Raw genomic sequence first — 20,081 nt, forward strand, 5'->3', positions numbered from 1 at the left:
CTTGGGCATTTTTATAAGACTAAGTGTTTTTATGGGTGGACCTCCTGATTCTCTGCCATGAGCTAGGCCTGAAATTTTACAGACCTAGAACTAACTGCAGCCACCTGGACACCAGAGATCTGTAACTGTCAACTGTAAAGAGAGAGAGTATATTTGCTGCTTTGGGGTTGAAACCATGCTGACGTAATATAAACAGAATTTGGTCGGCACCGTCAGGCAAACATAGTCTGCTCGATAGGGAAACCGTGAGAGTCAAATGGAACCTTTGAAGAATCTAGACCAAGCTGAACTTCCCTGCCATATTCACCCCTGCCTCACGCCTCTCCCTGTTTGCCCCTGGCTGGCTGGCTGCATCCTGGGGAATGCTTCTGCTCCATTGGGGTACCCTGCCTCCTCCACATCTCCTCAGAGAAGTGTAACCAAGACACATAGAAGAAGCACAGACTAACACACCTTCCCCCATAGTACATCATCTCCACACTCCAGAGCCTCATGTTATGCTCCTGTGTCCTTCCGCATCTCCCCTCCCATACCCTGCCATCCCAGCATGGGGGCTGTGAATCCAGTTTGCATCCATAAAGAGCCCTGGTGCAAGGCTGGACAGCAGTGGCCCTCAGAGAGCAGAACAGGCTCGGGAGGGGCCAGGCAGTGCTCGAGCCTCTGGGGGGCAAGCGCATGGCTTTTCAGCGCAGACCATCTGCAGGAGGGGGACTGCCCTCACCCAAGGCGCAGTCATGTTCCCCTGGGGAACTTTCAGAGCTGAGTGGGTTTTGCCCCCCTCATGTAACTGCTCCCTGGATTTAAGGAGCTTTGATTCCATTTTTTAATGATTTCCCTTCTCCTGAGAAGCATCTGTCTCCATGGCTGCCTCGGGTTGGCTACAGTAGTAGAAAGTATGACTCCACCCTGCTGTCATACCCAGGTGGGAAAAGTCAACAAATGAGTAACAGGAGAGAAGCAAGGAAGCCCCTGGGGTGGGTGGATCAGGGAAGCCCCTTTGAGATAGTCTGGGGCATGAGAAGACCAGGCCATGACCTCAGTGTGTTGTTTCTGCCCGTGCTGCCACAGGTTAGCAGAGGAGCCAGACACAGGAAGCTCAGGTGAGTACAAAGAGTCCTCTGCCTCCCCACGGCCCCTCCCTCCTTCCTCAGCATCTTCCCTTCCTCTCCCTTTCTGCAGTCACAGGTCCCTAGCCAGGGCAGTCCTAACAGGTGAAGATGCAAGAGCCCAACTGTCCCTTCCCTTTGCCCACCCCGGCCATGTGCCCTCCTTGCCCTATTTCTAGGCCGTGCCCTATCTTGCACGGCACTGTCTGCAGGCCTGGTCCTTGGGCATGGCCTGGTGTCCTCTGTGTTGGGATGGCATTGGCAGCCCCAACACTGCTGGCTGAAACGGCGTGCTGAGCAAGGCCACCTCCCTGGGGAGCACTGCCTCCCATACTCCTTTCCCACAGCCACTGCCTACTTCCTTCCTGGGATCCAAACCACAGCCAGTGCGTCCCTGGATTTTGTCACCCAGCACTGCACCGAATCACAGTCCCTGACCCACAGACATGTGATTCATGCAGGATCACACTGACTACAGGGCTGACCAAGCTGCTTCCCATGGTGCCCGGCCAAGCTGCACGTTCTCACTTCCTGAAGAAGCAATGCAGGAAAGTACGGACTGCTCCAGTGGCAGATGCTCATTGCCTTTAGGAATTAGTCATTCCCATTTTCCAGCTCAACACCTTAACTCTTTCTAGTCCCAGCACCAAGATACCAGAATTCTCCATTTTAAAGTCTTGTCTTCCCTCCCCCGCACCCCCCCCCCCACTTCTTATATTTAAAAATTAGGCATCTTCCTCGGATGAAAAAGCCAGGGCCCTAGCCCCACAACCCAGAAAAGGGGTTTTTTCAGACCCTCCCAAGTCGTGTCATCCTGGAATAGCCTCTGGCCCTCAGCCCTCTCTGCCCAACCGCGCCAGGCCATTGAAGGGCTCTCTCTGCTCCCCCAGGACCCCTGCAGCCTCGGCCTGTGCTGACTCAGGATTGTGTGAGCTGAGGGATGGGTAGCACCTGGGCCATGCACATTCTCTTGCTGCCCTGGAAATCACAGCGCCCCAGGGGCTTGGAGAGAGGCTTCTCCCTAAACTCACTGTGCACATTCAGGCAAGGCCCTTTCCCAAGCAAGCCTAGGCCGTGGCAGCCTAGGAGGGAAATCAGGAACTGACTCACCCTGCAGGAGCCTGCCAGAGCCCCTCTCTCCCTGGGGCAGAAGGAACTGGGGTGCAAGAGAACGTGGCAGAGCCATGTGCCCCCACCGTCTTGTTGCACATGGAGGAAACCAAAGCCCCACACCAGAAGCTCCATGCCAGAAGCAGAATTGGAGCTGGGTCTTCTGCCTCCTAATCCTGCCCTCTCTGACCCACATCAGGGGTGATGAGAAACACCAACAGCCAAGAGTTAAACTAAAAGCATGAAACTTGGGTGCCTCGGTTTCATGGATGCCCAGGCCTGTGCTCTGCTGGCCTGGTGCTGAGGCTTCCTCCCTTTCCTCTTAGTATTCGTCGGCACACCTCAGTCCCTCCCTGCCCTTCTCCTGGGCCGCAATCCTCCCCAAGAAATCACCCCATTCCAAGCCTTGCATTGTGAACCCAGTTCTTTCTTCCACGGAAACACTTCCTGACCCTTAGGAATGATGGCAGAGGACCCTAGGTACCACCCTTCAGCCCAACGTTTGAAAGGCGCCCAGCATCCTAGCAGCCCCTCCCTGCAGGGCCTCCTATTCACAGTAGATGTTAGCAGCTTTTGTCCTGAACCCTCAACAGTGCCCGTGACTAACGGTGAGCGTGTCTTGCGCAGGCACAGAGGACGAGGAGCAAGCTGGCGCCGACATGGCGAAGGCAAGGTCTTCCCCCAGAGGCACATTCCTCTCCATCTTTCCACCGCACACCTGGACCAGGCTTGCAGGCTGCCAGACGTCACTCCACCCGCCAGGGAGAGGGGAGCCAGAGCCGGTGGGAAGCGGGGAGGGGCTGCGTGGCACAGCTGGTGGGCCTTCCCCTGCACAGCCCTGCATGTACTAGCACCTTCATCACTCCCCTCAGGGCATGGTCTCATCTCCGCATCAGGAATTCACTTGGAGGTTGAAAAGAGAAAAGAAAAAGCACTAAGCTCTTGTGTGTTTGTGACCTGATGAAACTCTTCCTGGCGTCTGGCCAGCACGTGGGGTGCTCCCGAACGTGGGGGCACAAGTTTCCTTATCTTTGACCTTTAAAAACCAACAGGTTTCTTCCAGCGTGCAAAGAAAGCGTCAGGCCTTGCTCGGCTCTGTAGACATTCACACCCTGGCCACGGTGCTAAAAATAGTCTCACACTGGTTAGGCTTCCGCCCGCCCCGTGTGATGCCGCCGCCTGCAGCCCGGGAGGGAGGGGCGGAGACCCAGCCGCGTGCCGCAGCCGGGCTGAGCCTCCTCGGAGAGGGCGGGAGGGACTCTGCGCCGCGGACTCCGTGGCCGCCAGGGGGCGCGCCGCAGGGGGCGCTGCTCGCAGCCTCTCCCCTTAGGGGTCGATTGGGCTCGGTCACACGTGATCAAGTCCCGTTCCCGGTGATTTTCATTTATTTTTTCCTCCTCCTTGGGCTCCAGGATGTTATTTTTAGCAGAAGAACTGCTATAAATATTTATAAAGGGCAGTGACTGTAATGAAGCGAGAAGCCCCACAGCTGGCTCCCCAGCATCCCCCACCCACCTCTGCAGACCCCTACCCTTGGCTTTGAGGAGGTCTGTGCAGAGACGGTGGGATCAACACCTGGCCGCACACGGATGGAGTCCCAGGGAAGCCTGCCAAGGCCCAGTCAGGGTAAAATAGAAGGGGTGGGTGTTCACTCCTTCCATCCTTTCCTCTCTGTCTCTTCTCTCCCATAGCTCATCTTCCCATTGGTTGGCACTGTGTCCCCACGAGCTTTCCACGGGGTTCCGCTCACCGTGGCCCCTCTCTGGCCCTTCAGGCAAGCAGGGCTCCCTGTTTCCAAGGGCGTGGGGCGCTCTTCTCTGCCCGATCCCCTGCTGACTCTCTGTGTCCTCAGCTCTGAGGCCAGCACTCAGATACCGGGTGCACTCTGGTGATACCGGTTCTTGCTAAGGTTTATTTCTTGTAGAGCTAGAAAACCCGCCATTACCTAAGCCCCGAGCTCCCTCATGACTGTTGGCATCTGCTTTAGGACCCACATCCCTGTCAGACGTTTGGAACTGGGTCCCTTTCCTCAGTACTGTCGAGGAACACAGGTGGTCATCACAGAAGGAAGATGGGCACTTCCATCTTAATTGCTCTGTGACCACTGAGCAGCCTAATTTAACCTAGGTAGACGGTCTTTTGAGAGACTGCAGCATCACTGACTCCTGGGTGAGCCAGGCTGCTGTGCAGCACCACAGCCTGGGCTGGCACTGTTTTGCAGTGCTGGAGGACCCCGGGAGGGCTACCAAATGCATCGTGGGTCTTGAGGAAGCAACAGCTCCAGCGAGTTCTTGTCCATAAGTCCCAGCCACCCTGAGCTTCCTCTTCCCTTCGCAGACCCTCTCATCTGCTGGTGAGGCTTCATCCACTGGCAGACGTGCTCCTCTTCGGGCTGCTTACTGTGCTCCTGCAGCCCGTAAGCGCTTCGGAGGGGTGCAGTTGCTATGGCAATGCCTACAGCCATCTGAATTCCTGCTGCACCTTCTGGAAGAAAAGAGCTTATGAAGAAGCATCCGGTGGATTCCCAGTCTGGCCTCTGGCCTCTGCACTGTCAGGAGTCAGCTGATGGGTTACATGCTGGACGCGTGGGAGGTAGGTAGCCTGCCTTGGGAAGACACTCTCTGTACCCGCAAGCTTTGTGCGCCCGGACGGGTTCTACTTGTGTGGATCAGAAAACTAAATGAGGTGTCCTACTCAGGGCTCCTAGGTAATATACTGCACCAGTGGTTCTCAGACTTAAGCTTGCCCGTGAATCCCCTGGAGGGCTTGTTAAAATACAGATAGCGCGGCCATGCCTCCAGAGTCTCAGATTCAGCAGGTCTTGGGTAGAACCAGAGAATTTGCAGTCAACAAGCTCACAGGTGATGGTGGTGCCGTTGGTCCAAAGACCTCTGAGATTCACAGGACAACACTTGGATAAAGAAGAAAACAAAGCAGTGCAGGAAGCCATCGCCCGTCAGTGAAGAAGGGCCAGAGTCAGCCGTCTATTTTAAATGAAGAAAGGGCCCTGGGCATGTGTGCTGGAACTGGGATCCCTAGTCTAAGTTGGTTTTGGTCCCCAACAATCAATGAAGACTCTCCCAGACATGAAGGTGGGCAGCATTGAGGCAGACCTGTAAGTTACAGAAGACCAACATCATGGAGGCCCAGTGATGGGGTTACTTCTCAGTCTAGAGTCTCAGTGGTAGGGGGTGCTGAAGGCCTGCCTGGCTCAGGAGGGATGACAGGGGAGAGGGGGTGTTGCAGGCACCTAACCCCCACAGCCAGAGCCTCAACACCAAGACGCTTTCCCCAGGATGAAAATACCATCTTCCACACGAAACAACATCCAGGCCCAGATGGGCTGCTTCAGCCTACTGGAAGCTCCGTCTCCCATGGGCGTTTTCTTTTCAGAGGGAAAATGATTACTAGAGAACCTAGTAATTCGATGTTACAGGCCTCCCCAGTTAAAGTAGCAGATCCCAGGGACTCTGGTGCCTTCTCTGCACTTAACCTCACTTGAGAAGCCAGGACTCTGTAGGTAGTGGGCTTGGAGTCTCTCCTGCCTCCTGCACAGGCACGTCTGCAAACAGGTGGAGGACACTGGCTCCGTCTTCCCTCTGCCTCCTACTTCCAAGGGGGGACAGCTGGGGTAGGACCATGGCATAAAAAAAATGGGCATCAAATCCTTTCAGCAGTTCCAGAAAGCAATACGAGTCTACTAGTTCTGTGATAGTTTGGGTGGGTTGTGAGTGCTTTCATGTTGAAAATTTAAAATCTCTAAGGGAGGTCATGAGAACTAGAACTTGCTGGGAATGGGGGTGGGAGGCAGGTGTCGAAGACGAAAACAACAGGTAGCCATCCTTGTATTTCTGAAGTAAATGGAGCCTATCATTGCTAACAGTGGAGATTCAGAAGGGACTCACAGGCTAGAGGTGGGACTATTGTTTATTCAGGAAGATGCTTCACAGGCACCAACTGTGTGCTGGGCACGAAGCCCCTTCCTCAGGCCTTCAGGCCTCACTGGCTCCAGGGTCTTAGAGCTTAAGGTTGGAATCTGATCTGGGTTTGCAACTGTACAGTGAAGGGTGGGCTTGGAGGAACGGGCTGCCCTATGAACACATCAGACTCAGGACAGTGGGTGCAAAGTGAGGCCACCCTGGGGAGGAAAAGGCTGTGGTCCCTACTCATTGTCTGTTCTAGGTGCTGAGAAGGATGGGTCCTTGGGCTCAGGGGTGGGATGGGAGACTGGGAGGAGTGGGACCCAAGGAACCCAGGGGTGTGTCCTTGAGTTCAAGAGTCACAGCAAACATACAGAGACCTTACAGCCCCCTGGGACCCAGCTCACTGCCGGCTCAAAAAGAGTCCGTTACCACGCAGTCAGTGATGGCCTCGGTCAGCCCCAGCAAGTCCTCAACCAGGTGGCAAAAACACCTGTCCGAAGCTTGGCCTACATCCATGGCCACATTCCCAGGCAGAGTTCATAGGCCTGAAGCCAGGGGTAGTGGCACAGGCAGATAATCTCACCCATTTTGGCAAGGGGCACAGAGAGTCCTCAGAGCACAAGCGTGGCCGCAGGCACACCCTGGCGGGGCCCCTGGCTTGAACGGTGCAGGCCGCAGGTGCTGCCGTTCTCCCCAGGAGAGCAGCCTGTGCTGGAGCCCAGGAAAGCAAGGCCTCTGGCTCAGCGCCTGACTCAGGACTGGGGCAGCTGTCCGCCCCGCCCCCCGCCTTCCGGCCTGAAGGGCACCTGTACCCATCAGGCTTTTTGTTCAGGCCTCAGCACGTGAGCCACACTGTCTCCACCACCATGGCGTGGTCCCAAGACCTTAGTCACTTTGTCTCTTTCCCTCCCCGCCTGGAAAGGCCTCCTGTTCCAGGCACCCATGGCCCTCACTGAGGAGATTCAGCCTGGGCTCCACGTCTGAAGTGTCTAGAAGTCCTCCCCACAGCTCCTCCCAATCCCAGGCCTCTTCCTTTCCTTCAGACGAGGCCCTGTGGCTCCTCCTTCCTCCTCCACAAAACCTACTGGCCATGGGTGCCGACAAGAAGCAGCAGGTCCTCTGCATCCCAGCCAGAAACAGCAGGGAGCTGCCCTGGTGAGGACCCTGCCCTCCTTGGCCTTGCTCATGTGCCCTCTTAGGGATGCCCTGATGGGCTGGTCTTTTGGAAAAAGGAATATGCCCTGGGCCTGCTGAGAAGGAGGCCACGCAGCGAGGAGGCAGGTGGCCCAGGAATCGCTCTGGCCCAAGGGCCTGGCGCAAATGTCTGCTGTGAGGGAGCCAGGCGGGAGCTCCTGCAGAGATGCTCGAGCTTCCTTCTGGACCAGCTCCTGGGGATGAGCCAGGCTGGGGACAGTGGGGCTGAGGGTTAGCAAGGAGGTCTCCAGGCTGGGCTGGGACACAGTCCCCTCCTCCGTGGGCTCCTGTTTTCTCCTGACTGCTGGTTGGTGTTTGTCCTACTTTCCTCATTGCCTAGGCAACCATTCCGGGTTCACCCTTTGCCACCCAGCCTACCCCGGGAGCCCAGAGCCCAGCTCTTCCCACTCCCGGAGGAGGAGAACAAAGAAACGAGGCATACCGAGAACAGCAGGGTGACGCCAGGGACACGTGGGCTGAAGAACCAGGGGCAAGGAGAGGGAAAGAGAACGAAAGAGATGAGAAGAGAGGCAGAGCTGGAGCTGACGGGGAGCCATGGACACTGGGATACAGTGGCCGCACGGCAGGTCTGAGGCCAGGGAAGGTGGAGGAAGGAAGCCAGGAAGGGCCCTGGGGGAGAAAAGCTGAGAAGGAGGCCGATTTGAGGTGGACTCTCCGAGCGGCATCCTGGGCTTGTGGGAATCATTCCTTTGTGCCGTTGTTGCCACAGCTCATTAGCCCTGGATTTTACCCTAATTAGATCCCCATTTGCTTTCCACCAGAATATCCCATTAGCCAGGGCCAGGGCTGCAGATGACCTTCCGCTGGGATCCTGCCCCCTAGCCCGGCCCCTGCCCCACGCGCAGGCCCTGACCTCACTGGCTGCCTCCTCCACCCCAGAAGGCTCTTATCTCCCCAGCCCCACCCTTCTCCCCACATCCCACCCTTACCCTAGCCCGGTCTACAGTGCTCAAGGCGGGTGACGGAATTTCCCTGGGGGGTGTCGGCTTCAAGGAGTCCAGCTTATCTTCCTGCCTTCCGCCATCACTGTTGAGTCGAGAGGAATGAGATTGGGGTCATTGGGAGGCCTCTGGAGCCGAACTGCAAACCATGGGGTTTAAAGCCAGGGTGGAGCTGGGAGAGGCCCTTGTTCAATTCTGTTTACTGAGGCCCCTACCCTGACGGCCCACGCCCCCTCGCCTAACTGCTCTTTACCTGCCCCCATTTTATGATAGAGCCTAGGTCTTTATTCTTCCGCATGCTGTGTTAAGGGGAGACTAGGCTCCCTGGACTAGGTCACTCCCTCGCTGTGTTGTGCACACACAGTTCCCCGCAAAAAAAAAAAAAAAAAAAAAATGCCTTTCGACTCAGCACACTCAGGCACACCCAAAGCAGGAACTCCCTTCCAGCAGGGGTCTGGGGGATCTTAGAAGCTCAGAAACCACAGCCAGCCCCAACCACAGCTAGAGAGCACCATCCAGGCATGTGGAGAGGTACCGAGAAAATGGAACTCTGCTTGGGGAAACCAGAGAGCAGAGCTGCTTAAAGACACCTAGGAGGCAGTGCATAAAGGAAAACACTAGAACCGAAAGAATAGCGAGATCATGACACACAGGATCGCGCGTGGCCGTTCTGTAAGCTGCACGCACGTTGGGCTTCTGAGTCACTGGTGACCAGATCCAGGTGGGTTTCTTCAAGAGGGCTTGGCTCTAAAGGGAAGGGAACAAGTGCATGTGAAGTGCCTACTGTGTGCCAGGTGTGCTCACCTGTGTGATCTTAGTGTCATCTGCTCAGCAAAACTGTGATGTGATGTTATCGATTCCCAGGGGAACAGGGCCTGAAGAGGTCGGCGTCCTCATGTAGTTAGAAAGGAGAAACCCCATCTGTCTGTTGGGCTCTGATGCTCCATCACTTCCCACTATCGACGAAGAGTCAAACTCTGTGAAATATTTGAAGAGATTTATTCTGAGCCAAATATGAGTGACCATGACCCGTGACACAGCCCTTAGGAGGTCCTGAGAACATGTGCCCAAGGTGGTCGAGGCGCAGCTTGGTTTTATACATTTTAGAGAGACAAGAGACTTCAATCAAATACATTTAAGAAATACGTTGGTTTGGTCCGGAAAGGCGGGACAACTCAAAGGTGGGGGAGGGGGGAGGGGGGAGGGGTGGGGGGGCAGTGGTTCCAGGCTATAGGTGAATTTAAACATCTTCTGGTTGACAATTGGTTGAGTTTGTCTAAAGACCTGGGATTCATAGAAAGAGAATGTTCAGGTTAAGGTAAAGATTGTGGGAAAAGTTCTTTTGAAGTCTAATAGTGGCTGCCCTTAGAGACAACAGATGACAAAAGTTTCCTATTCAGATCTTAGTTCATCTCTTTAGGATTGGCAGGGTCAGGAAGAAAAAGATCTAGCTATGATAATAGAGATTCTTTGCAGATGCAGATTTTCCCCCCACAAAAAACAGCTTTGTGCAGGGCCGTTTCAAAATATGGCAAAGAAACATGTTTTGGGGTAAAATATTTTTATTTTCTTCCTTGTCTCATAACATTATGCAAGCCAGAGTCAGGCTGGAAAGTAAGTCACAATATATAGGGTTAAATAAAACCCATCTGATGAGAATTTATGATTTGTAGGGCATGACTCCCCAGACCCCTTAGATAGGAATTTGGGCAAGATAAAAAAAAAATCAGAGTTTAGTCCTCACCACAGTGTCAACTTGCTAATGTGATGGAATGGCAGCAAGATTTCAAAGAAGATTTTGGGGGAGAGAGCAGGGAGTGGCTCAGGGAAAGAAGTGGAGTGTTGAGTCATTTGGCTTAATGGGAACCTGGTTTGCCCATTTTGAAAACCACAGTGGAGAAATAATCACCCAGATCTGCTATTTTTTCACCTTAAAACATCCTGGGGCCTGTCATCTTGCACCCTGGCTCTGCAGGGCAGGATTGGAAGGTCTTTGGGGGGCCCCACTCCTCTGAAGGATCACCCGCCCCACCTGTCACATTCCTCCCTGGCCAGGCCTCACACTAAAGAGACTCGCCGGGCTCCACCAACACCCACTCCAGACTCTGTAGGGGGGAATCAACAGATATGGAATCTTTAGCCCCACAGAGAGGCTGTGACATTCCCGCTGCCACTTAAGGGTTAGGGCTAGTCAGAAAATCATAGAACGTTAAAGTGTGAAGGAATCATCAGGACAGCTCAAGAAGCCGAAGCCAAGCAAATCAGATGGCCCAGGGCCACACAGGGAGGGAGTGGAGGGGTCCCTGCGGGGTGTGCTGCCCCTTCCAGGCCTCCTCTGTTACCAGAGGAGCTGGTCCTGCTGCCTAGAGTCATATTAAACCTTTGGATGGGGTGTGTAAGGACACTTTCCCCTGGAAAAATGCTACATCACTCACTTTATATCCTGGCCTTAGGCCAACTGAGCCTTCACCCCACCCTCCCTGCCTAAGTCACCTCACCAAGCATCCTCTGGCACTGACGACGATGCTTTTGGCCTGGTTACCAAGCTTTCCTGACCACCTGATGGTAGGGCCCCTCCACATGGGCTATTCATCCTCCCAGAAGCAGGTCCTCCAGTGACTGGTCTGCACTAATGTGGCCAAACAGAGGGCATCCTCCTCCTCTCTCTGCTTCTTTTCTTTGCAAAATTAGTGGGACAAATAGGTACAAGTTGCATGAAAATGAGATACAGTTCTTCATTTGCCATCCACACCAGGAGCGCCAGGTCCCTGAGCCCAGCTGTGCATTAGATGTTATCTCTGCAGCACAAGGTAGGAGGCTGCAGGATGTACCTGAGAAACACAGTCGCACAAAGCAATTGTTCAGCACCAAATATGGGGGACAGAAGAGTGCTAAGGGAAGAAGACTCCAACCATAAATAAATAAAATGGCAGCAAATTAGGAAATAACAGAAACCATACTGTCTCATGACGTCCATTCACTTGCTCATCACAGCCTATCCAAGGCTGCTTTCAGAGTTTCAGTGAGTTCTTCACTGTTCCCTACTCTTGTAAGCTCTTAAATATGCTTGGTCAGCTCCTCTTGCTTCTTTGTTTTTTAAAAACATACTAAAGGAACTATTTTTGCAGCAAAACCTTCCTCCTCGGATAAAACTTCGCTTCACTGGCTCTGGCTTTTGAAGCCAGGCTTTCCCTCCTCTGAGCCAGCGTGCCTCCTCTGAGGTCCCTTTCAGTCTGGAGGCCTGTGGTGATGTCAGTGTGTCTCAGCTGTTTTCAATTAAACCCCTCGAGCTGAGCTGAATAAATGGCTTCAGCAAGCTGATTTTCCAAAGGGTCCACCTTATTTTGAACCAACGTGTCAAAACAAAATCAATTCAACCTGAAACATATACAGTCCAAATAAATACATCTCTTCACAGATTTACCTTAAAAATTACAAGGGCAGGCTGGGCACGGTGGCTCACGCCTGTAATCCCAGCACTTTGGGAGGCTGGGGCCGGTGGATCACTTAAGGTCAGGAGTTCGAGACCAGCCTGGCCAACATGGGGAAACTCCATCTCTACTAAAAAAATACAAAAATTAGCCAGGTGTGGTGGCGGGTGCCTGTAATCCCAGCTACTTGGGAGGCTAAGGCAGGGAGAATTGCTTGAACCTGGGAAGTGGAGTTTGCAGTAAGCCAAGATCGCGCCACTGCACTCCAGCCTGGATGACAGAATAAGATTCTGTCTTAAAAAAAAAAAAAACTTACAAGAGCAAAGCAAGATGCGAGGGCCTCTCCAGTCCCAGCCCCACAGCTCCCCTGAGGTGAGAAGGAGGGAGCTTTGATTTCAGTGTTCTCGAAGAAGGAGGCAAAGAAATGACAGCATAGCCCCATGTCCTGGCCTCGGCATGGCTAAGACTGCTCCTGCCTGCCTCCTGCCCACCTCAGGCCCAGGACTAGGCCAGTTGAGGAGGAAGCATCACTTCACCTGCTGCCGCCTGTCTCCTTGGCCTGGCCCACCACAGCCACCGGCCTGGTAGGTGCCCGTCCCTAAAGGAAGTCAGCTGCGGAGGCTAGAAGGGTGATACCTCTCAGCCCTGCACCAGGCTGAAATCCCCGCTCCCTGCCAAGTGTGGAGGTCCCCACACTGACGCTGGCACTTGCTCCTGCCCCGTTTCATTTGCCAGCTTTGAGGGTAACCCTACCCGAGGGGCCAGGCCAGGATGGTTTGGCCTAAGAGGTGGACGTTTTGGGTCTAAATTGGAGGGCAAAACAGAGGGCGGCCCAAAGTCTTATTTTGTTCAGCCCAGGAGGTGTTTTTAAAACAATTTAATGGGTTGCAAATGGTGAAATATCAGAAGATTTAACAGAAAAACCCAAATTTACAGTATCTCTGGAAAAGTTAGACTACCTGGCTCTACTGGTCCCACAATTCCCCCATGGCAACATGTCTGCTGAGACCCTCAGTCTCCCCCCACCGCCTGCAATCGCTAGCCATGCCTGTGTCAGGCAGCTGCTCCAGGGCGGCCATGGAACTGGCACTTTCCCAGCTCTGTGTGGGCATCGTTACATCCTCTGAAGCCCTGGCCAGAGAAAGCCTTCCTGGGCCATTCTCAGGCAGCAGGCGGCCTCCCTCTGACTCTAGAGAAGAATTAAGAACTGAGACAACTGGCCGGGCGTGATGGCTCATGCCTGTAATCCTAGCACTTTGAGAGGCTGAGGTGGGTGAATCACTTGAGGTCAGGAGTTCCAGACCAGCTGGCCAACATGGCAAAACCCCATCTCTACTAAAAATACAAAAATTAGCCAGGTGAGGTGGTGGGCGCCTGTGATCCCAGCTACTCGGGAGGCTGAGGCCAGAGAATCACTTGAACCCAGGAGGCAGAGGTTGCGGTGAGCCGAGATCGTGCCATTGCACTCTAGCCTGGGCTACAGAGCAAGACTCCATCTCAAAAAAAAAAAAAAAAAAAAAAAAAGACAACTGAATTTCTGGGGAGCACAGATTTGTGTGAAAATGTCCACACTTACAATTATTCCATCCCCTTTTACCTTATGGCTTCTGTGCAAAGCCACAGTTTTAGGACAGAAGATCCAGAGAGGGATCTCACTGCCGAGTCAGAGACGGTCCCCTAGGCCCCAGCCAGCTGCTTCCAATGTCTGCTGTCACTGTGCCTCTGCTCCCATCATTCAAGGCCGGGGGAACTCCAGTGGCAAAAGCCGCACACCCCCAATCTACATGTGGGTTACATTATTTTGCTCATCACTGGTCAGTGCAAAATTTGCATAGGTAATTCTCAAGTGCTGGTATTCCTGGCAGATGTGACACTGGGCCACCCCATAGTGATGGTGGGCCTGCCAATGACTGTCCAGGATGGCCCGGGGCTGTAAGTAGGAAAGGAGAAGTTTTAGAGAAACAAGGAACTGAGGCAGAGTAGAGAGAAGCCCCTTCAACATAGGCAGAGTCATGAAATTAGTACCCACCCAACCCAGTCACACAGGGCCTTGAACCCAAGAGTTGTTTTTTTGGTTTTTTTTTTTTTTTTTTTTGAGACAGCATCTTGCTCTGTTGCCCAGGCTCGAGTGCAGTGGCGTGATCATGGCTCACTGCAGCCTTGGCTTCCTGGACTCAAGCAATCTTCCCATCTCAGCCTCCCAAGTATTAATAGCTAGGACTGTAAGCAAATGCCACCATGTCTGGCTAGCTTTTTTTTTTCTTTTTTTTTTTTGAGATGGAGTCCAAAATCAGGACTCTAACAGCTGGATTTTTTTGAGATCCAGCCCAGGCTGGAGTGCAGTGGCGCGATGGGTTTTAGTGATTCTTCTGCCTCAGCCTCCCAAGTAGCTGGGACTACAGGTGTGCGTCACCATGCCCAGCTAATTTTTGTATTTTTAGTAGAGATGGGGTTTCACCATATTGGCCAGGCTGGTCTCAAACTCCTGACCTGGTGATCTACCTGCTTCGGCCTCCCAAAGTGCTAGGATTACAGGCCTGAGCGACTGCACCCAGCCTTTTTTTTTCTTTTTTTTTTTTGAGACGGAGTCTCGCTCTATCGCCCAGGCTGGAGTGCAGTGGCGCAATCTCAGCTCACTGCAAGCTCCGCCTCCCGGGTTCACGCCATTCTCCTGCCTCAGCCCCTCCGAGTAGCTGGGACTACAGGCGCCCGCCACCACGCCCGGCTAATTTTTTGTATTTTTAGTAGAGACGGGGTTTCACCGTGGTCTCGATCTCCTGACCTCGTGATCCGCCCGCCTCGGCCTCCCAAAGTGCTGGGATTACAAGCGTGAGCCACCGCGCCCGGCCTTTTCTTTCTTTCTTTCTTTTTTTTTTTTTTTTTTTTTTTTTTTTTTTTTTTTTAAATAGAGACAGGGTTTTGCCATATTGCCCAGGCTGAGCTCAAGCAAGGGGCTTGTCTCAAACTCTTGGGCCCACCTTGGCCTCCCAAACTGCTGGGATTACAGTTGAGCCTCCGCACCTGGCTCCTCTGAGCTTTTTAACGTGCTCTTCTTGTCTTCCTGAACCAACTGTAAGGTCCCTGAAGTCAGGGATAGTGATATACACCTTCAGGTCTCTCAAAATATGCGAATACTATGTTCTCCAAGATCCCTGGTAACTAAAATGAGTGCTGTGGACAAATACCTAACACGCAAATGATTTACTAAATATATAGAGAGATAATGCAGGTAATTAAATTTCTGCCTGTTAACCAACACACACGAAATGCTAGGATAGTGTCTCAACAAAGTTTACAAATAATAGTCCTATTTTATTGCTTTAAAAAATCCACCTGTCTTCCTGAATGATGCACCACCCACCCCACCCCAGCCCAAAGCTAAAGCATCCTGGACAAGTTCTTATGCAAAGGAGCAGGCCTGTCTCAGGCCTCTAGAAGAGTCGGCTCCTGCCTGGAGGCACTTCCTGGCTAGGTGGGAGACAGTCCAATCACCCTGGCCCACAGGAAGCAATAGCTCACTCTGTGCCAGTTACCGCTGAGGGTACTCCCACTCGGGAACACCCAAATGAGGTATAAACTTTCCCCCAGACACTTGAAACTTGAAAACTTCCCACCAACTTGAAACATGGGAGCAGGAGCTAGAAGACAGGGTGCCGGGCACACGGTGGGTGCCAGTTCCCACCAGCCTGAAACATGGGAGAAGGAGCTAGAAGACAGTGCTGGCACACAATGGGTGCCAATTCTGAATGGCAGATGACTAATGTATTGTGACCCGGAGGGTGTGCTGGCCTGGAAATGAAGCTTATGTTAGAACCTAATGATTGTGCAGACTGGCCCTGGAATGGGGAAAAGACTGCTTTTTAGTGTGGTTAATGAATATGTGTTTTAAGGCGATGCCGAGGGTGTCCATCTGTAGAGAAAACTCGGAGAGGCTAACGAGGATGGGAAAGCTTGCACAGTCGCTAAGAGGGGAGCTGAGGTGTGGGTCCAGGACCCATGATTGTCTGGTGTGCCCGCTGCCCACCCAGCTGCCTGGGAAAGACTGGGCGGTTGTGTCCCAGCCTCTGGTCATTGTCTGAGGGCTCCCAACCCCGCTCCAACTCCCACGTCCTGCTTGTCTCCTGCTCAGTTCTGTCTGTGCTCCACCCTCAGCTCATCTGCCCATTGACGTGACCTGCCCAGCTCCTGGGAGCATTAACATGTGTGACTCCTGCCCTCTGCTCCAACCTTGGCCCCTAGGTCATCCAGTCCTGCTGGGGTGCCTCCAGCTGCCCCGGGCTTCCTCCATGATCTCTCTAGACCTGGTCTAAATCTGTCACCTCCTGCCTCAATTTGCCCTTTTGAATCTTCTCCCTTTCCTCTCCTGTGAGTCTGCACCCTGCTGGCCCCTTGCTAAATCTCCTCCTTCTGTCCCCGTCTTTGCTCCCAAGGGTCCTCACCAGCGAGGGTTCTGCCTTCTTCTCTGGAGTTGTCTCATCCTCCCTGTTTCTTGGAGGCCTGTTTGGGGCCCTGCTTCTCAGGGAGGTCCCTGCGGGTTCCTGGGATCCCTGGGGACCATGCCTTCCTGGACAGCTATAGGGTTCAATGGGAAAGCATGGGTTCTGGAGGGCAGGCACACCTTCATTTGAATCCTGACGCTGCTCCTTTCTCGAGTGACTTCAGGTCACTGCCTTATTCTCTGCATCTATAAAATGAAGATAATTCCAACCTATTTAGTTGTTCTAAGGATTATATTAAAACGTGTAAGACACCTGGAGCAGGGCTGAGCACATAGCAAATGAGTAATAATGGTTGCTTTCCTTTCTTCCTCTGACACTAGTGTCTGCACCATCCACTGGGCACTGTGGGTCAAGCCACACTGAGCTGCACTAGCCAGACCCTACCTGGACTCATAGGCGAAAGGCTACAGTGATGGGGACGAGGGAACCTGGTGCTGCCAGGGCCCAAGCCCCACGCCCAGTGCCAGATGGCTGAGGATCTCCCCAGGCCTGGCACGGGTACTCAGGCTTGGGGCGCTGATTTGTCTCCCCTGCCCAGACACGTAAAGGGCCACTTAAAGAGGTCAAGGGGTGGAGTGCAGGGCCCTGAGCCAAATCTCTGCCCAGACTGTAGCCCTCAAGTCATGGGAAAATCTGCTTCTGGGGTGGAGGCTGGTCTTGGAATGGCAGGTAAGGACCAGGACAGGATGGGGAGGACCACCTCGCGGATCTCACTCTCACCACCAGGTATACACACACTTGCAACTTGCTTGCCCCCTCAGTGGGTGGGCAGTTTTTTCAAGCCCTTGAAACACCAAGGTCTTGTCACAATTTTCTCCCGGGGCAAAGGGGCTACTTTCCCCTACACTAAAGAGAGCCCTCTCTGAACAAATTATCGTTTGCCAGAGATATTGGGCTCTGTGCAGGCTCCTAGAGGGAGCTTTCTCGACCAATCGAGAAGCATCTGCTTCCCTTATTCACTTAGCAAATATTTCTTTTTTTTTTTCTTTTCGACGGAGTCTCACTTTGTCACCCAGGCTGGAGTACAGTAGTGTGATCGGCTCACCACAACCTCTGCCTCCCAGATTCAAGCCATTCTCCTGCCTCAGCCTCCCAACTAGCTGGGATTACAGGCGCCCGCCACCATACCCAGCTAATTTTTATATTTTGAGTAGAGACGAGGTTTCACCATGTTGGCCAGGCTGGTCTTGAACTCCTGACCTCGTGATCCACCCGCCTCAGCCTCCCAAAGTGCTAAAATTACAGTCGTGAGCCACCACGCCTGGCCCCAGAGATGGCTTTCTATCCGGAAGCAAAAAGGAAATATTCTGGAAGTTACACTCTCCAATGCTTTCCTCCCCACCAACCGGACAAAAGGCCAGGGGCCCACTCCAGGTGCCCTAGGGAATCCCCCAACATCTCACCTCTCCTTAGCTCCTCTGGGCTTCTGCGATGACATCAATGTGACTTCAGCACTGCGCTTTTTGAGCTAGCGGCTCTGCTCCGCTGCCCTCGGGCCCCACTTCCTCTAAATTCCCCGCTCGTCTCCCTGTGGCTCCACTTCTTCTTCGGTGCTTATGGCAGAGTTCTTAAGTGTTCCCCGTGCACAGCCTGGATCCTGTCTGCCGCCTGTCCTACCTGTCCACGAGCTCCCCCTCTTTTTTTCCTCACTCTTGACTAAGAGAAACCCCACCCAATGCCTGCCAGATAGCGGAAGCTTAACAGTCAGTTGTTAGATTTTATGTGCAAATAAAATACAGCCACAGATAGTTATATTGGTAATACACACACAACATTTAGAGACCAAGAAAACGAAAAAGGGAGGTCTAGAAGGTCCTCACCTTCGTTCTTTTGTAAATAAACGATGTCTTTATTATCAACAGGTCCCACCAAGGATTTTTCCTGGTGTGTAAATTTATGAGATGTCTTATAAAGGAATGATAAATGGAAAACACAATTATACACTTAACAAATTGCCTTTATTAAAAAAGAAACAAAAACCAGGAAATCAAGATTGTCCTTGAGGAGTGAACACACCCGGGGGCCATGCCACAAATGTTCTCTTTCTGTGTCAAGTGAGCCAACCCCGTCCCCCATGTCACCCTCCCACACACACGTTTCCTCTTGCGCAGCTCAGGCACCGGGACTGGGTCCCCTCCCTAGCCCTGCCAGGAAGGCGAAAAGAAAGCGAGACTGAGCCCAGCCATTCAACAGTCAGCATTTCTGAAGCTCCGCCCCCAATGCAAATACGCGCTCCGCCCCCGCTAGCGCCACCTGGAGGTTGAAGAGCGAAATGCGACGCCTGCGCTGGGTCCTCTGCTTGGCGGAGCCGCCCACTCCGCTGGTTTTTGCAGCTGGTGGAGGGTCTCCACCCGGCCTCCGCTCCGAAACCTGCCCACCGCGGTGTGGTTATTCGGAGCGGAGCCGCCGAGGGGCTGTCGAGCGCTTTTGAATCTGTTTACTCAAAATGACTTTCCCCACAACTTTCCCTGATTTCTATTCCCACTTGACCAAAAGAATGAGTTTGATGTGGAAAAGTGGCCAGAAAAGTGACAATAGTTGTGTTAGATGCTCAATAGCATCTCTTTGGGCTCAACCCCCATTAAGCAAAGTAGATGCCTGGGGTGGGGAGGTGGCACCCTTTTTCCGGATCCCCAGTCAGTGGGGCAGGGGCTTCGGGCACTGTCCCCACAGCTGGACTAGTGGCCCAGAGATCCTAGAAGGGACCCAGACTTCCCGCGCTGCACCCAGACCTCAGGGGTGTGACCGCCAAGCTGTCCTGGCTCCCCTGCTCAGTGGCCTGATGGGGGTCTCAGTCCCCCACTCCCTCGTGGGGTCGGGGCACCAAAACAATCATTTTTTCAGGCCATGCTCCTGGTTCCTAATTTAAAAGGCGGCCTGGCCAGACGCAATGGCTCATATCTGTAACTCCAGCACAGAGTTGGAGGGCCAAGGCGGGCGGATCACCTGAGATAAGGAGTTTGAGACCAGCCTGGCCAACATGGTGAGACCCCCGTCTCTACTAAAAATAGAAAAATCACCCGGGTGTGGTGGCACGTGCCTGTAGTCCCAGCTACTTGGCAGGCTGAGGCAGGAGAATCGCTTGAACCCGGGAGGCGGAGGTTGCAGTAAGCCGAGATCATGCCACTGCACTCCAGCCTAGGCAACAGAGTGAGACTCTGTCTAAAAAAAATTAAAAATTAAAAAAAATAATTAGCTGGGTATGATGGTGTAGTCTGTAATCCCAGATACTCGGGAGGCTGAGGCAGGAGAATCGCTTGAACCTGGGAGGCAGAGGTTACAGTAAGCTGAGATCACACCACTGCACTCCAGCCTGGGTGACACAGCAAGACTCTGAGACTCCGTCTCAAAAAAAAAAAAAAAAAAGGAGGCCTGGGAAGGATCCCCTCTGAGGCGTGGAAGACTTGCTTTGCTCAAGGTGGGTTTTTTCCTTGAGTCCCTCAGTAGCCCTCAGGACAGTCCCTCAGGTGCCACCTGCCCTCCCCTGCAGGAGAGGTTTGTTCTGGGAGGAGAATCCCAGATAGGCACGGGTGGCAGGAGGGCAGGTGGGCATCTGCCCCCAACAGGCCTCTCTGCTTTGGGAAGCCCAGGTGCCCTCGGGACGCTTGAGAAAGGAAAGGTGGGGAGAGAGAGGAGGGCAGGATGAGTTTCCTTTTATTGACCACCTACTATATGCCATATGCTATTTAGATTTCTGACCACGACAGTGGCCTCCTCACGAAGGCCCAAGAAAGCTGGCTTTAAAATTACATTTACATACCCTTGAATAGCATATATTAATTTTACACAAAGAAGAATATGCCTTTAGGCTCTTTTCCTTTTTCTTTCTTTTCTGTGGCAAAAAAAAAAAAAAAAA

At 53.1% G+C, this 20,081-nt stretch overlaps 1 protein-coding gene and 1 long non-coding RNA gene across 18 annotated transcripts in view; one reads left to right on the forward strand and one right to left on the reverse strand.

The window, feature by feature from the left end:
* DTNB (dystrobrevin beta) overlaps positions 1-2,987 on the forward strand; it is a 306,511-nt gene extending 303,524 nt beyond the window's left edge. For 9 of the 14 annotated variants that reach the window (XM_055253828.2, XM_055253833.2, XM_055253835.2 and 6 more), the window contains 2 exons: positions 1,069-1,100; positions 2,844-2,987. In XM_055253828.2, coding sequence (XP_055109803.2) covers positions 1,069-1,073 — 5 coding nt within the window. In that variant the 3' untranslated portion in view covers positions 1,074-1,100; positions 2,844-2,987. Of the gene's footprint in view, positions 1-1,068; positions 1,101-1,567; positions 1,659-2,843 lie in introns of all 14 variants that reach the window. The other 5 variants (XR_010117241.1, XR_010117242.1, XR_010117243.1 and 2 more) reach the window with 2 other exon arrangements.
* LOC129468376 (uncharacterized) overlaps positions 1-19,579 on the reverse strand; it is a 29,616-nt gene extending 10,037 nt beyond the window's left edge. Inside the window, exons 1-4 of one of the 4 annotated variants that reach the window (XR_010117247.1) lie at positions 17,629-19,578; positions 16,166-16,410; positions 9,100-9,272; positions 8,284-8,380 (exon numbers count right to left, since the gene is read on the reverse strand). This is a non-coding gene — a long non-coding RNA (uncharacterized lncRNA). Of the gene's footprint in view, positions 1-8,283; positions 8,381-9,099; positions 9,273-16,165 lie in introns of all 4 variants that reach the window. The other 3 variants (XR_010117249.1, XR_010117248.1, XR_010117246.1) reach the window with 3 other exon arrangements.
* Positions 19,580-20,081: the final 502 nt, after the last annotated feature.

The sequence above is a fragment of the Symphalangus syndactylus genome, chromosome 18, assembly GCF_028878055.3.
Source record: "Symphalangus syndactylus isolate Jambi chromosome 18, NHGRI_mSymSyn1-v2.1_pri, whole genome shotgun sequence".
Lineage (NCBI taxonomy): Eukaryota > Metazoa > Chordata > Mammalia > Primates > Hylobatidae > Symphalangus > Symphalangus syndactylus.